Consider the following 12,715-nt stretch of genomic DNA (forward strand, 5'->3'; position numbering starts at 1 on the left):
TCACGTTTTTTAGGACAAGCTCTCATGGGTTTATTAAATTAGCTCATCCTAATAATAAGCGCAGAGAATGATTCTGACAAGCCCATTATTCTCATCAGAGTATTCCAGACCTAAATTCAGCTGCCCGTTAGTTATGTATATAGTGCCCGCTTGTCAGTCAAAGAGACATTTGTGAAGGCTGACCTTCAGATGTGAGCTCTTATGTACACACTTGTGTTTGTAAAAATGATTTGTGCAATGAAGCTGCATTACGTATTATAATGACAATTTGTTGCACATGTATTTCAGCTGTTAATGGCATAATAGACATGAGCAAGAGGTAAAAATGGTGGAACAGAGAGAAGAAGCAAGGTTTCATAAAAACAAAAAAAAAATCCAATATGGATAAATAGTTAGCTACAACCGGTGTAACGGTTCTGAAACTGTTAATGCAATGCAAACATGCAAACGTTCACTCATGTCGCAGTTCTGATCTCTTCCTGCTTCTGAAAATCACAAAATCATTATTATATTTAAAGTTAGGGCAAGCTTTATATTTTGTAAATATTACACGTTACACCTATTTTGTTGTCTTCCATCTGCGTGTGTCATGTGACTGTTTTGGTTCAATAATGATCGAGTGATCACGCAAGCGTGTTCTGCTTGACCCTCCCCTGTGTTCTCTCTTCTCCTTACTCTACCCCAGAGCAGTCTCAGTGAGACACCCGCATTAAATGGACTCATACAAGATTAACTCTCCCCTTTTTTCCATCTGTAGCAATTGGTTCCTCCATCTTTAATTTCTCCCTAGACCTTCACATCCAAGCAATGCTCCACTGTAGCTTTAATTTACGGGTCAATGATAATGTTCTGTAGCATCCATCCAATTGGGACCAATATTCTATTTTTACTCAGCAGCTTAGTGTAATGTTCCTGAGTGTACTGTTAATGAGCTGTACAGTGTCCATTCAATCAGTCATATATTAATTTATACTTAGGTCAGCATCAAAGCACAATAGTTTATAGTAACAGGTCAGTGCTAGGTCTGTATTCCATGTGTTTTACCTCAGTGTGTTTATATTGACTCATCTTCCCCTTTCTTTCTCTCGCCCTGTAGTATGTTGCAGTAGTCTCCCTGTGTTTCATCCTTCTCTCCATTGCAACATTCTGTATGGAGACATGTGAGGTCTTCAACGTCGTCCTCCCGATTGTCAAAAACGTGACCGTGGGCAATGTCACTCAGGAGAAAACCACCTATGAGATTGAACCTGTCGGCTGGCTCGTCTACGTGGAAGGAATGTGTGTCATCTGGTTCACCATCGAAGCCTCAGTGAGAGTGATCTTCTGTCCCAGCAAAGTCGAGTACTTCAAGTCCTTCCTTAACAATATTGACTTTGTCTCCATCGTGCCCTTCTACCTGGAGCTAGCATTAGCCGGCGTAGAGAACAAAGTAGCTACGGACATTCTGGGCGTTCTGCGAGTTATGCGCTTTGTCAGAATCCTGAGAGTCTTCAAGCTGACCCGTCACTTCATAGGCCTCCGAGTACTGATCCAAACTCTCAGATCCAGCATCAGTGAGTTCTTTCTGCTCGTCATCTTCTTGGCCTTAGGGGTGCTCATCTTTGCCACCTTGATTTACTATGCTGAGAGAGTTGGCGCTGCTCCAGATGATTACACTGGAAGTGCTCACACAACCTTCACAAACATTCCAATTGGGTTCTGGTGGGCTGTGGTGACCATGACCACATTAGGCTATGGAGACATGTGGCCAGTCACGTGGAGTGGCAAGCTGGTGGGAGCAATGTGTGCATTGACTGGTGTGTTGACCATCGCCATGCCAGTGCCCGTCATCGTAAACAATTTTGGGCTGTATTATTCCCTGGCTATGGCCAAACAGAAGCTGCCCAAGAAGAAGTACAAGCATACTCCCAGGGCCCCCATGCCAGGGTCACCAGGGTACTGTAAAACAGACGCCCTTGCTATAGCCTCTGCCTCTCCAGAAGGAATCCTGGGAAACCTGGGTGGGATAGCCGAATCAGGAGGAGGCTGTCCCCTAGCACAAGAGGAGGTTATTGAAGTCAACAGAGGTGAGTCACTAATAATGCTTCCTTTGTATACTGAAAACATATTAGTTACTAAATTTTGAGCTGAAAAATCAGAACACCTTCAGGAATTAAAGGTGCTATGTATTTGGTTTGTTTTTGTTGGAAATTTAAAATATTTTGCACCTGTTTATCATAATTCACAAGGCTTCTGTGAGCCATCTGTTTCTGAAATCAACATAGTAAAAAACGATCGAATACGAAATACAGTTGCAATATTTTAATCTTCTTTATTGCAATCTTTCATCACAGGGAGAACTGCAGGAATTCCCTGAGAGCAGTCCTTGACTAGTTGTAAAGGTTAACAGCTGTAGATTGTGTACTGATATTTGACATTCATTTGATGTGCACAGTGATTTGATGTATTTTTGTAAAGGTCCAGTTTGTATTAGGTTTGCCACTTCAGCACTCAGATCTAACAGTTCTACTCTTAAAACATTTCAGCAGCTTTTAGTCAGAGCCTACTTTTTCAATTTCCTTTTATTAAAACAAAGGGAACTTAAAAGAGACAGACTTCCGGTGAATTTTAGTACAATAAATGCTCAGTTAACACCACTTATGTGAGAAAACAATAAATATTAGAAAAATCTGTGTTCATTATATGAAATCAAAGTTGGTTGTGCTCTTCTCTGTATTTGATTTCTTTTTAAAAGAACACAATTCTGATTTTGCAGGACAAATATTATTAGAAAATAAACAGGAACATGAACCTGAAAAACAAACAATCAATTGAAGCCTGATAGAGGATCAGATTTGTCTATTACCATAGTGTGAAAAACACACTGAACAAAACAAATTTTCAAAGTATGGTGTAGCATAGATGGACAAGGGTAAACGGACAATAGGCATATATTCATGTCTGAAAATGCTTTGTATATGTACAGTATATGTGCACTATACCTTACTAAATTGTGTGTGACACATTCACAAAATTAATTGAAAATATACTTCAGGTGCTTCCATTTGCTTTCGATATGCTTATACTTTTACAGTATTGTTCACTATTTTGCAATGTACACTACCAGTCAAAAGTTTTTTCACACCACAGGTTTCTACCACTTTTCCATTTATTTCATAGACTGCAGATTTTTTATTCTTATTAAGCATTGGAAACTGTAGTCAAATATGTGTCAAAATATGTGTCAAATAAAACAATTTTCCTTTATAATATGGAAAGAGTATGTAACAGTGCATGTCTGACATCCTATTAGTTGGTTGTGTGGTGATAGCATAGTCAAATTCTAGGCTGTCCTTTAACTTTAAATGCACTAGTTAACTATTTCATCCCATGAAACAGCAGTATTTAATGTCCCTTGTAGAAAGAATGTCTCGCATTTTCTCTGCTTTTATAACTGCTAGAGGAGGTTACTTTGATGAATCAAAGATATAACATTTTCTTGCTAATAAAGGTACTCTTATGGTAAACATACTGTAAACTTATTTATTTCCAAAGAATATTAAGTGTATTTTGAGTAAATGTTAAGTGAGTAACATGCAAATGTAGAAAATCTCAGTGTGTGCAAAAACTTTTGACTGGTAGTGTAAGTTGATTTAAATTGTGCCCTCTACAATCGATTAAAAAAATTTAAAATAGCATGTTGTAAAGCTATACCAAAAACTGGTTTAACTATGTACAAATTATTACTGGTATAAAGAAAGAACCAGTGATTGAGACAACCTAACATGACAAAATTGAAGTAGAAGAGAAGAGAAGTTTAGGCCAATTAGGACTCTCCCATTGGCTCTGTGATCTTTAAGGGTGTCACTTATTTCAAGGTGTCTGGGAGCTGGCATTCCTTTCTGACTCCTGAGTCTTCCAGGGGATTTGGCCTGTCTGCAGTTAAGCCTCATGAGATCTCTAACTGCTGATATCTGCTCACACCAACAAAAATGTTTTGCTTTGTGACCACTCCTGATTTTTATCCGTATCAGACACATCTTCTTACAGGGCATGAAAGTACCTCATCAATTAGAATGATACATCAATTAAAAATAATATGTCAACATGAATAACAGTGTCTGGGTATATTGTTAAAACACTTAATTGTTAAATAGCTTCCATTTTATTGTAATTATTTTGCAAGTTAAAAATATATATGAAATTGTTGGGTAATTGTTAAGATATATCAGCGCTTTTCTGTAGTAGCTAACTTGTTAGGCAATTGCTTCGGTTCTGTTATATCTGGCTTCCAATTCAGACATGAAGTGTATTTAAATAATCTTCATTGGGTGTAATGCAAGAGATGATTTAAAATTGCTATTCATATTAAACTTTTCCCAGTTGAATAGAAAAAAAACATGCTCTGATTATTTATGATTATTGTTTAATGTTTATTTTTTAATGATTTGTCTCCATACTTATGTCTCCTGTTATCACAGTCTTGGAGTTAGGCAACCAGGCATTTCACTACACGTTGTACTGGGTTTAATTGTGTATGTGACAAATAAAACATTGTTTGATTGATAGATTGGTTGAATTAACTTTGAAAATACATGACAACAAATCTTCAGTTCAAAAAAGTTAAATACTAATAAAATCCTGAATATATTTTTTTTTCAGAAGTCAACTCCAATGGGTGATGAGGAAAGAGCAATGGATCCATTTTGTTTATAGCTAGCTTCAAAAGCTTCAATCAACAGCATTGTGAGGGGCTCAGTTTTTCCTCAAGAGCTTTAGCAAGACTATTGTTGAGTTTGATTGCTACCTAACAATGTGGCTGGCAAGGATGACAGCTTTTAATTCATATTTCACACATTTGGTACATTCTGCCATGCAGAGGCAAAACAGTAACTGCTTATTTTATCAAAAGGGGTCTCTTGGGCTCTGTTTTATCTTGTGACAAAATATCTTAGTTTGGTTATGCTTGATTTTGAATACACTGTCATTTAGCTAGTTACTACACACACGGGTGTTAGCATAGTCACTGTGTTTTGCCTGTTAGGGCAGTGTTGTCTGGTGTAAATTTCTTAATTTGATCACAAAAAATGGTTCTTTGCACACATTAATTTTAATTTAACGAGCTTTATGATTAACTTTGTGGATTAACAGACGCACAAAAACACATGCAAGCACATTGTTAAATATATTGTCATATCTTTGTGGGGACTCTCCATTAAACCCTCCTTACCCAGGCGTAAAATGTAACCGTAAACAACCAAACAAAATACTAGACATTTGGCTATTTCATTTTTGATTACATTCATGTAATTTTATAAAATTGAGGTTACCCTTGTGGAGACTGGAAAAATGTCCCCACAATATAAAAGAAACCCACACACACACACTCACGCACACACACGACGTAGGTATTTCAAAGATTGTTGGTGTGAATGTCGCTGTTGTCTTACATTGCTAGATGAAATTAGGTAATGACCTCAAAATAATTGTCTTCATTTGACCCCTATTAGAGCAGATAAAAATAGTCTACTTTTTTGTGAATGCATTATGAAATTCTTCCTGCGGAGGACTGGCATCCTGTCTAGTCTTATGCCCCACACTGCCTGGGCTAGACGTCAGGTGCCCCTGAGCCCCTCTACTGGAAATAGGAGTGGAAGGTGCATGAATAGATGGATTAGGAGATTCTGGGACATCATATCATATATCACCAGTTGGTGAAGTTTCCTTCAGCTGGGTATTCTGGGAAAAGTGGGCTAAACATTTTATTCGGGTCTCAACTTGTCTCCAGCTTGGAACCAAGCCAAGCCAGTAGATTACATCAGAAGAGTCTGCACTTTTTAGTACTTTACTTCAAACATGCAGTTTAACCATGCAGTGTAGAATGATTTTAAATGACATGCACTTTATTTATGATAAATTGTATTATACTTACGATGTAAAAGGTACTCAACACTTTACTATGCAAATGTGAAATTATTATTTTAAACATAAATATAAACTATATATGTAAACATCTCTTTCACAAAGTGGTCCTTGTCAGTTGTATTGTGTCCTGAAGGAGAAAGATGCTCATTGGCTCCAAGAGGGCCGGTCCCTGCAGAGCAGCCAATAGGCTGATGAGGATAGGTTGGAGTGGAGGCCTTGACCATGCTAAGGTGACTAGTACAGCTGACATGTTAGATGAGAACACTCCTGGGAGCAGGCCCTGCTATAGCAACAGGGTGTCCCTAGCAACCCAGACTGGAAAAGTCTTCTCCATATGATCTGAGGCCTCTTGGGCCTGCTGGTGATCCATCTCTTCCCTGAGACAAACCATGATCTCACAGTCTAGCCCGAACTAGCCTGTGATGGCAGATGCGAGTTGTGAGTTTTTTGGCACTATAGTGATTAAAGCATATACAACAATTAAAGTCTTCACTTTAGCGCTGAAGTCAATGCTTCTAGTTAGCTTGCATTAAGTCTGTTAAATGGTATACTTACCACTAGGTATCCAATATTAGGACTATTCAACATTATTCACCTGGAAACAAGATTTATCAATCTGGAAAATATTATTCATTTGTTTTACTGCTGTCGAAGTGTCAGCAAGTTATATGCGGAGCCGGATGTTTATGATGTAGTGACGAAAATTGCTTCTATGGGTCCATTTTAAGTAACCATTTATTCAATTAGAGATGACAGATCTACTTATCCAATCAACAGTCTTTTAACTATTTTTAGCTTTAGATTTATTGTAGCAAGTGTAAGAGGCCGTGAGGTTTTCACAATGTTTTTGCTATTTTAGTTGCTTGTTTAGTCAAAACATTTTTCTGCTTCCACAGACATTGTTACTGAATTGCACTGATCAGTTTTTAAACACATAACTTGGAATGCAACCTTTTATGAAAATATGTTCATGCAATCAATGTGAAATATGCTTTTCAGAAGTAAAGTTTTTATAGTTGTTCATCACAAGCTGTTACTAAAATAATACTGGAAGAATTTCCCTGTCATCAAAATTTGACACTGGGGGAATAAAAATCTGTTGTAATATAAATACCACCTCCTGCTATTTTCTTACTGTCAAATAAATACATACATTGCATAAATAAATAAATAAATAAATATTCTTTGTGGATTTGAAACAGTAATAATAATTTGGTGAGCAATGTTGTAAATGAATGAAAACTACAGCTACAAACTACCTGTGTGACAGATTGTTGACGTCTTCTCCATCTCTGATCAGTTTGGAAACACTGTATTTATGATGGATGAAAAGGCAACAGTAGGTCTCTGGCCATGAACAGCTTAGCAAACTTCTAAAGTGTAACCATTTAGCGTGTACTTTCTCCTTCCGGTGATCAGTTAGCTTTGATAATTAGCAGGTTAGTGGACCCCTGCCCACCTCAGCCAAACCTCGGGGTTTCTACTGCGTGACCACCTGCCTTGTGCCATCACTAAGTGCTGAACTCAGGCCATCTTATAACATAATTCCCCTCAGTTGGCTGAAGAAGGTCACAATCTCCAGCTCACATTTGGTAAATGACAGTGAGCTCTACACCTGGAATGGATATATGGGTTCATTATAGTTTCAAAGTCTCACAGAGACACATCTTACTCTTATGTTATTTTTATGCAGGGAAATTAAACACTATCCCAAATTATAAGGAAGCATCTGGGGGAAAAAAACTTAGACTTACCCAATATTAGACCTTCCTATGTGTATCAGTGACTGTAACTTACTATTGTTGCCAAAAAAGTACAGCAGTATTCTTTATAATAGACTGACTCCTATTTACTCTCAAAGTGTCAGTGCTGGTCAACCCTCTATGTGAGTCTACTAGGGCACCATCTCCCTTAGGGGCACCAACTTAGCTGGGGGGGAGGGGGGGGGACCCCAGTGGTGCTCCTAGGGCTCCACATGGGCTTTGGCTGGCACCGCTGATGACTCCAGTGCACTTTCTCTCTGTGCCTTCCCCTTCTTGACCTCTTATGACGTACTAATCGTTTCCCCTGCTTCCTCTTCTCTCATCCTCCATCTATCTGTGTATCCATCGTGTGTCCCAACCGCTTCTCTCTCACCAAGACTCCAAACAGAATGGAGATGCTGCCAACGCAGCCCAGGCTAATAAAGAATGCCCAAACAATGCGCAGGAGGACAGCCCAGTAGGGGGCGGGGCCGACCGCGAACGCTGCCCGCATGACCGTGCCTGCTTCCTCCTCAGCAGTGGGGAGTCCCGAGCCACCGATGGAAACATGAGGAAAGGTAGGATTGTGGGCCCTAACCCAGCTGTGTGCATGCTCGTGCCACACATGCGGTGCGTAGCATCGCAACATACAAGCAGGTTGTGTCCACGATGCCCTTACACCACTAATAAACACCCACATTTGTTTACAGACACACATGATTACGGTGATGCAGAAACATGGCCCATTGGGCAGTAACTAGTTACATGTAACAGCGTTACGTAATTAAATTGCAAGAATAAATAGAACTGTAACTTATTACAGTTACTGAGAAAAAATATGTAACTAAATTAGCTTTTCATCAAAAGGGGTTACATCTGAATATATTCTTTTTGATTATATATATATAATATAACATTCATTTTGTTGCTTTACATCTTTTTGCCATAGAGAAATGCTTTTTGGGCATATTTCCAGACAACGTGAGCCAGCAAATACTTGGGACTTTTCAGCTTTACTGCCCAGCTTAAAGCATTTGTTAGAAAAGTAATCAAAATGTACTCAAATGTAATAAGTTAGGTTGCTTTGATAACAAAATATCAAAATAGTTACATTGCATATTACATTTTTAACAGGATAACTAGTAATCTGCCACCTATTACATTTTAAAAGTAACTATTCCAGCACTGCCCATTGGATAGGCTTTTAAAAAGATGCACATAAACAGGCATCTCTTCCCCTTTGCCATTCCATTGCTCCAAATTCCATCCATATTTTTTCTATGTCACTCATTTTGATAGTAGCTCCTCAGTATGTCAGTATTTCCATTATTCCCATGTATTTTGTATATAACAGATTGTACTGATTGGGACAGCTGAATAAAATCCATTTAGAATCTAATATATGTGGTTCTTGCTTGTCCATTAATTAATAAGTTAATAATTCATTATGGCTTGACAATGTCCAGAAAATGTCCAGGAGTGGATAACACCTCATAAGGAAATGTGATTTAAAAGTTTGCAGTGTTGTCAAAGGACCAGCTCAATCCAGCAAACACTGAAGATTCTTCTGGCTAAGATTTTTGATAATATTCCTTTTGTATTTAATTCCACAGTCATTAAAGGTGGCCATCTCTGAACCTGTCACAAGTTTGCCTGGGTCTATGCACGTCATAAAAGATAATCAGCTTTTCCATGAGCAAATTATTAAGAGCAAGGCCAAGTTAGTTCCTGGGCCATGTTTTATACAATACTGTATGTACAGTAGTTCTGTATTTCTTAGAAAATAGAATGCATTTATATGCAACATTTGTGTAGAAAAAAAGTAAAAAGTCAATGCATACTGCAAAAGTGAGAATAATATTATGTGACTGCATCATTATTCTTTTTACTATTATCTAATAATGTATAAAGAGTGTAAGTACTAATAATATGCTAAAAAAATGTTAACAACAACAATGATAATCATATTAATGCTGCCAATTTTTTAGTAATTTGAATTATCACTAGACCCAGATTTAAAATCCCAAAAAGAGAAGGCATTACACTCACTTAGATTGCCCCCAGAGTGAAACATTCTGTTGAAAATTGGTCAGAATTTTATAAATGATAGATAGATAGATAGATAGATAGATATCTCTCTGGCATGTATTTATACATTCCTTTATTGCTCACCTTTCTCTTCTACTTTTGTTCCCCTACCATCACTTGCTTCTTCATCATCACTGTTTCCTCATCCCTGCCTGCCTACCCAATATGTGTCTCTCTGACTTTATTGGATGGTCACACCCCATCGTTTGCTTCTTTGTACCTCTTTTTTTTTTTTTTACCTCCCTCCCTGTTATCTCACCTTCTCTCACCCACCACTACCGCCACACCTGGTACTTTCCAAAAACAAACCCAATTCCCTCTTCCAACCCCAACGCTCCCCCCAATAAATCCTCAGTCGCTGGTCGTGACCCTGGCCATCCTGTGGGTGAGGAATGGTTCGAGCTGGAGGATCCTCCATTACCACAGGACCTCAATGCTAAGTCAGCCTCACGCTGGACCAAATGATAGTTATAAAGGTAAAAACACAATAACACTTGACTCTCGTTTACCTACATTCTAAGACATGAGATATACATTTTTAATGCATCATAATCATTTGTGCTTGATGCTTTCTGTATTCATATTTACTATGGGTTGTACACTGAACATATGAGACCAATTTCACAACAAATAAACACAATCCTTATGAAATAAAATGACCAACAATAATTAAAAGTGCATGTTTATTTTGCCTATTAAATCATAACGGAATATGTGTGAGTATGTGTATGTGAATTACTGAACAGATTTTTTTGAGTTTAATGGGTTTAATTGGAATGACAAATAATCCTACCAACCTACACTGATTACACAGCTTATTTAAGTCCTCCAACTTTCTCTATGTTCTACCTCTGCTGCCTTTTGAGATATCCAAATATTTATTTTTATAGAAATAGCTGAAACAACAGTATTACTGCATGGAATCTTGCAGCCTGATGACAGATTAGTAATAACCCAGAGCAGAAGCCTTTCCTGGTTTCAGAATAAAAGAATGTTTTTAAACTATAAACAATTTCAACAATCTTTTTACAACCAGATTTCTGTTATTTGGACCCATGATATTGTATATACAGTATTGATTATTAAATGTGGATATGGATCACGGCTAGAATTAAACAATACAGGAACGCTTTGCGTATGACACCCTGCTGTGCAGATCTGAAGAGTGTCTGTGCTGTCCAGTTGAATGTCGTGGGGCTGTTGACTTATCCACACTACTACCACTGGGTCTTATCTTCTCCCATGTGCTTTGTCTTCTTGTCTTCCTTCTCACGTTGTGTCATATCACACGTTTGTGTGCTGGCTATTGTCGCAAAGGACACTGTATCCCCATTTCCTTATTCAGTTTGTGCCTTTTATTATTTATCCTGCCCTGTGTTTATTTTTTGTTGTTCTCCCTCTTCAGTGACATTTGCACTGGTAAAGTAACATCCCCTTTCTTATTTGCTGTGACTGCGTGTTTCAATTGTGAATTCCAGTATTTCATACAGGAAGTGACATTTGCCTACTTGTTGGATGACTAAAACAGGTTTTGGACTTATATCAAATGGTTGTTTTGTACAATCCTTTCATTTAAATGGGGCGATATGTTTTTTCCAGCTTAAACGAATTTGTTATCTTTCCCAGGGTTAAAAGTCACTGATCTTGATGCAGCTTGTTTTTTTTTTTTTTCTTAAATAAATTAGCCTACAATGCCAAGGTCCCTAGAATAGTACTTCATAATGAAAGATCTCCCTGAAAGCACACTGCTGTTGCTGTCAGTCCTCCGTGTGGTTTATCCGCAGCACTGTGCACCATAGGGTCTGCATCCAGCTCCCCAGGCATGTTTATCAGTGCTGCTGAAGTGCGGCCAGGAGGCTGGCAGTATGGCGCCCCCTGCTGCTCACGTTATGGCGGGGCTGCTAAATGTGACTTAAAGCTCCGGAGCTAAATGAAAGACCAAGCAGGCAGCTGCCTGAGAGGTGGCTTGCATGGGTGGTGCCTTTGTGAATTATTATTTACGGAGCCTTTCATTGTGTGCTGTAGTCTGTATTGTAAATAAAGCATCCAGCTGAGCAGCAGGTGCTCCATTGCCATAGTGCTAAATGAACATTTAAGCAATTGTCCAAGGCACCCTTGGCAACTGAATCACTTCCTGACTCTGACTAAAACACCGACTTGCAGACGACTCTGATGGGCTGACTCTGCAGCTTGGAGGTGAGTGATTGGTGTTGGCAGACCTCAAGTCAGAAGCTGAAGCTTTTTGGGTGCGTCCATGACGATCCCCCCAAACTGTGTCCCACAAGCCGTCTCCTGCATTAGTAAAATAAAGTAAGATACACTTCCAAATCCAGCCACAGGTTAACACTGGGCTCTATTCTAAACTTCAGTCTTTTGATGACTAGAAGTGTAACGGCAGTAGCTGATCCTCTCACATATTGACTCCAGTGGAAATCTTCCTGATCTCCAGCAGCAACCTGTGCTGATATTTCTGTATATTATTAACTGATACTAACTAGAAACCTTTTTCCCAAGTTGCTAACTTTAATCGCTTATATAAAAATACATAAAATGACATCTTGAATCTTAAGACTGCAGTGAAAATGGCACGTGTACGAAAGGTCTTGTTGACATGGCAGTCTTTTCAGCTTTTAGTTTTAAAGCGGAACTTTCTCACCTTTCTTAATTATTCAATGTCGCTATTGTTTTTTTAATAATATGTGTTGATTTGAGGGTGGTGTGGTGATGCAGTGATTAGCATCGTTGCTTCACGCTTGTGGGACCTGGGTTGAGTTTCTGCCCTGGCTCTACGTTTGTGGAGTTTGCATGTTCTCTCTGTTTCATCGTGGGGTTTCCTCCAGGTTCTCTGGTTTCCCTCCTCAGCCGAAAAAACATGCTGAGGATAATTGTAGTTGCCAAATTGCCTGTGGGTGTGAATGATGTGTATATGCGCCCTGCAATGAGTTGGTGCCCCATCCTGGGTTATTCCCTGCCTTGTGCCC

At 38.7% G+C, this 12,715-nt stretch overlaps 1 protein-coding gene across 3 annotated transcripts in view; it reads left to right on the forward strand.

Moving 5' to 3' along the window:
- The window catches only part of LOC111858243 (voltage-gated potassium channel KCNC1-like), a 59,339-nt gene that overhangs the window by 30,254 nt on the left and 16,370 nt on the right, over positions 1 to 12,715 (forward strand). The window contains exons 3-5 of one of the 3 annotated variants that reach the window (XM_023839836.2): positions 1,097 to 2,066; positions 8,045 to 8,224; positions 10,090 to 10,210. In XM_023839836.2, the coding sequence (XP_023695604.1) occupies positions 1,097 to 2,066; positions 8,045 to 8,224; positions 10,090 to 10,199 (1,260 nt within the window). In that variant the 3' untranslated portion in view covers positions 10,200 to 10,210. Of the gene's footprint in view, positions 1 to 1,096; positions 2,067 to 2,333; positions 2,619 to 8,044; positions 8,225 to 10,089; positions 10,211 to 12,715 lie in introns of those variants that run through there. The other 2 variants (XM_023839835.2, XM_023839837.2) reach the window with 2 other exon arrangements.

Source organism: Paramormyrops kingsleyae, chromosome 5 (assembly GCF_048594095.1).
Source record: "Paramormyrops kingsleyae isolate MSU_618 chromosome 5, PKINGS_0.4, whole genome shotgun sequence".
Lineage (NCBI taxonomy): Eukaryota > Metazoa > Chordata > Actinopteri > Osteoglossiformes > Mormyridae > Paramormyrops > Paramormyrops kingsleyae.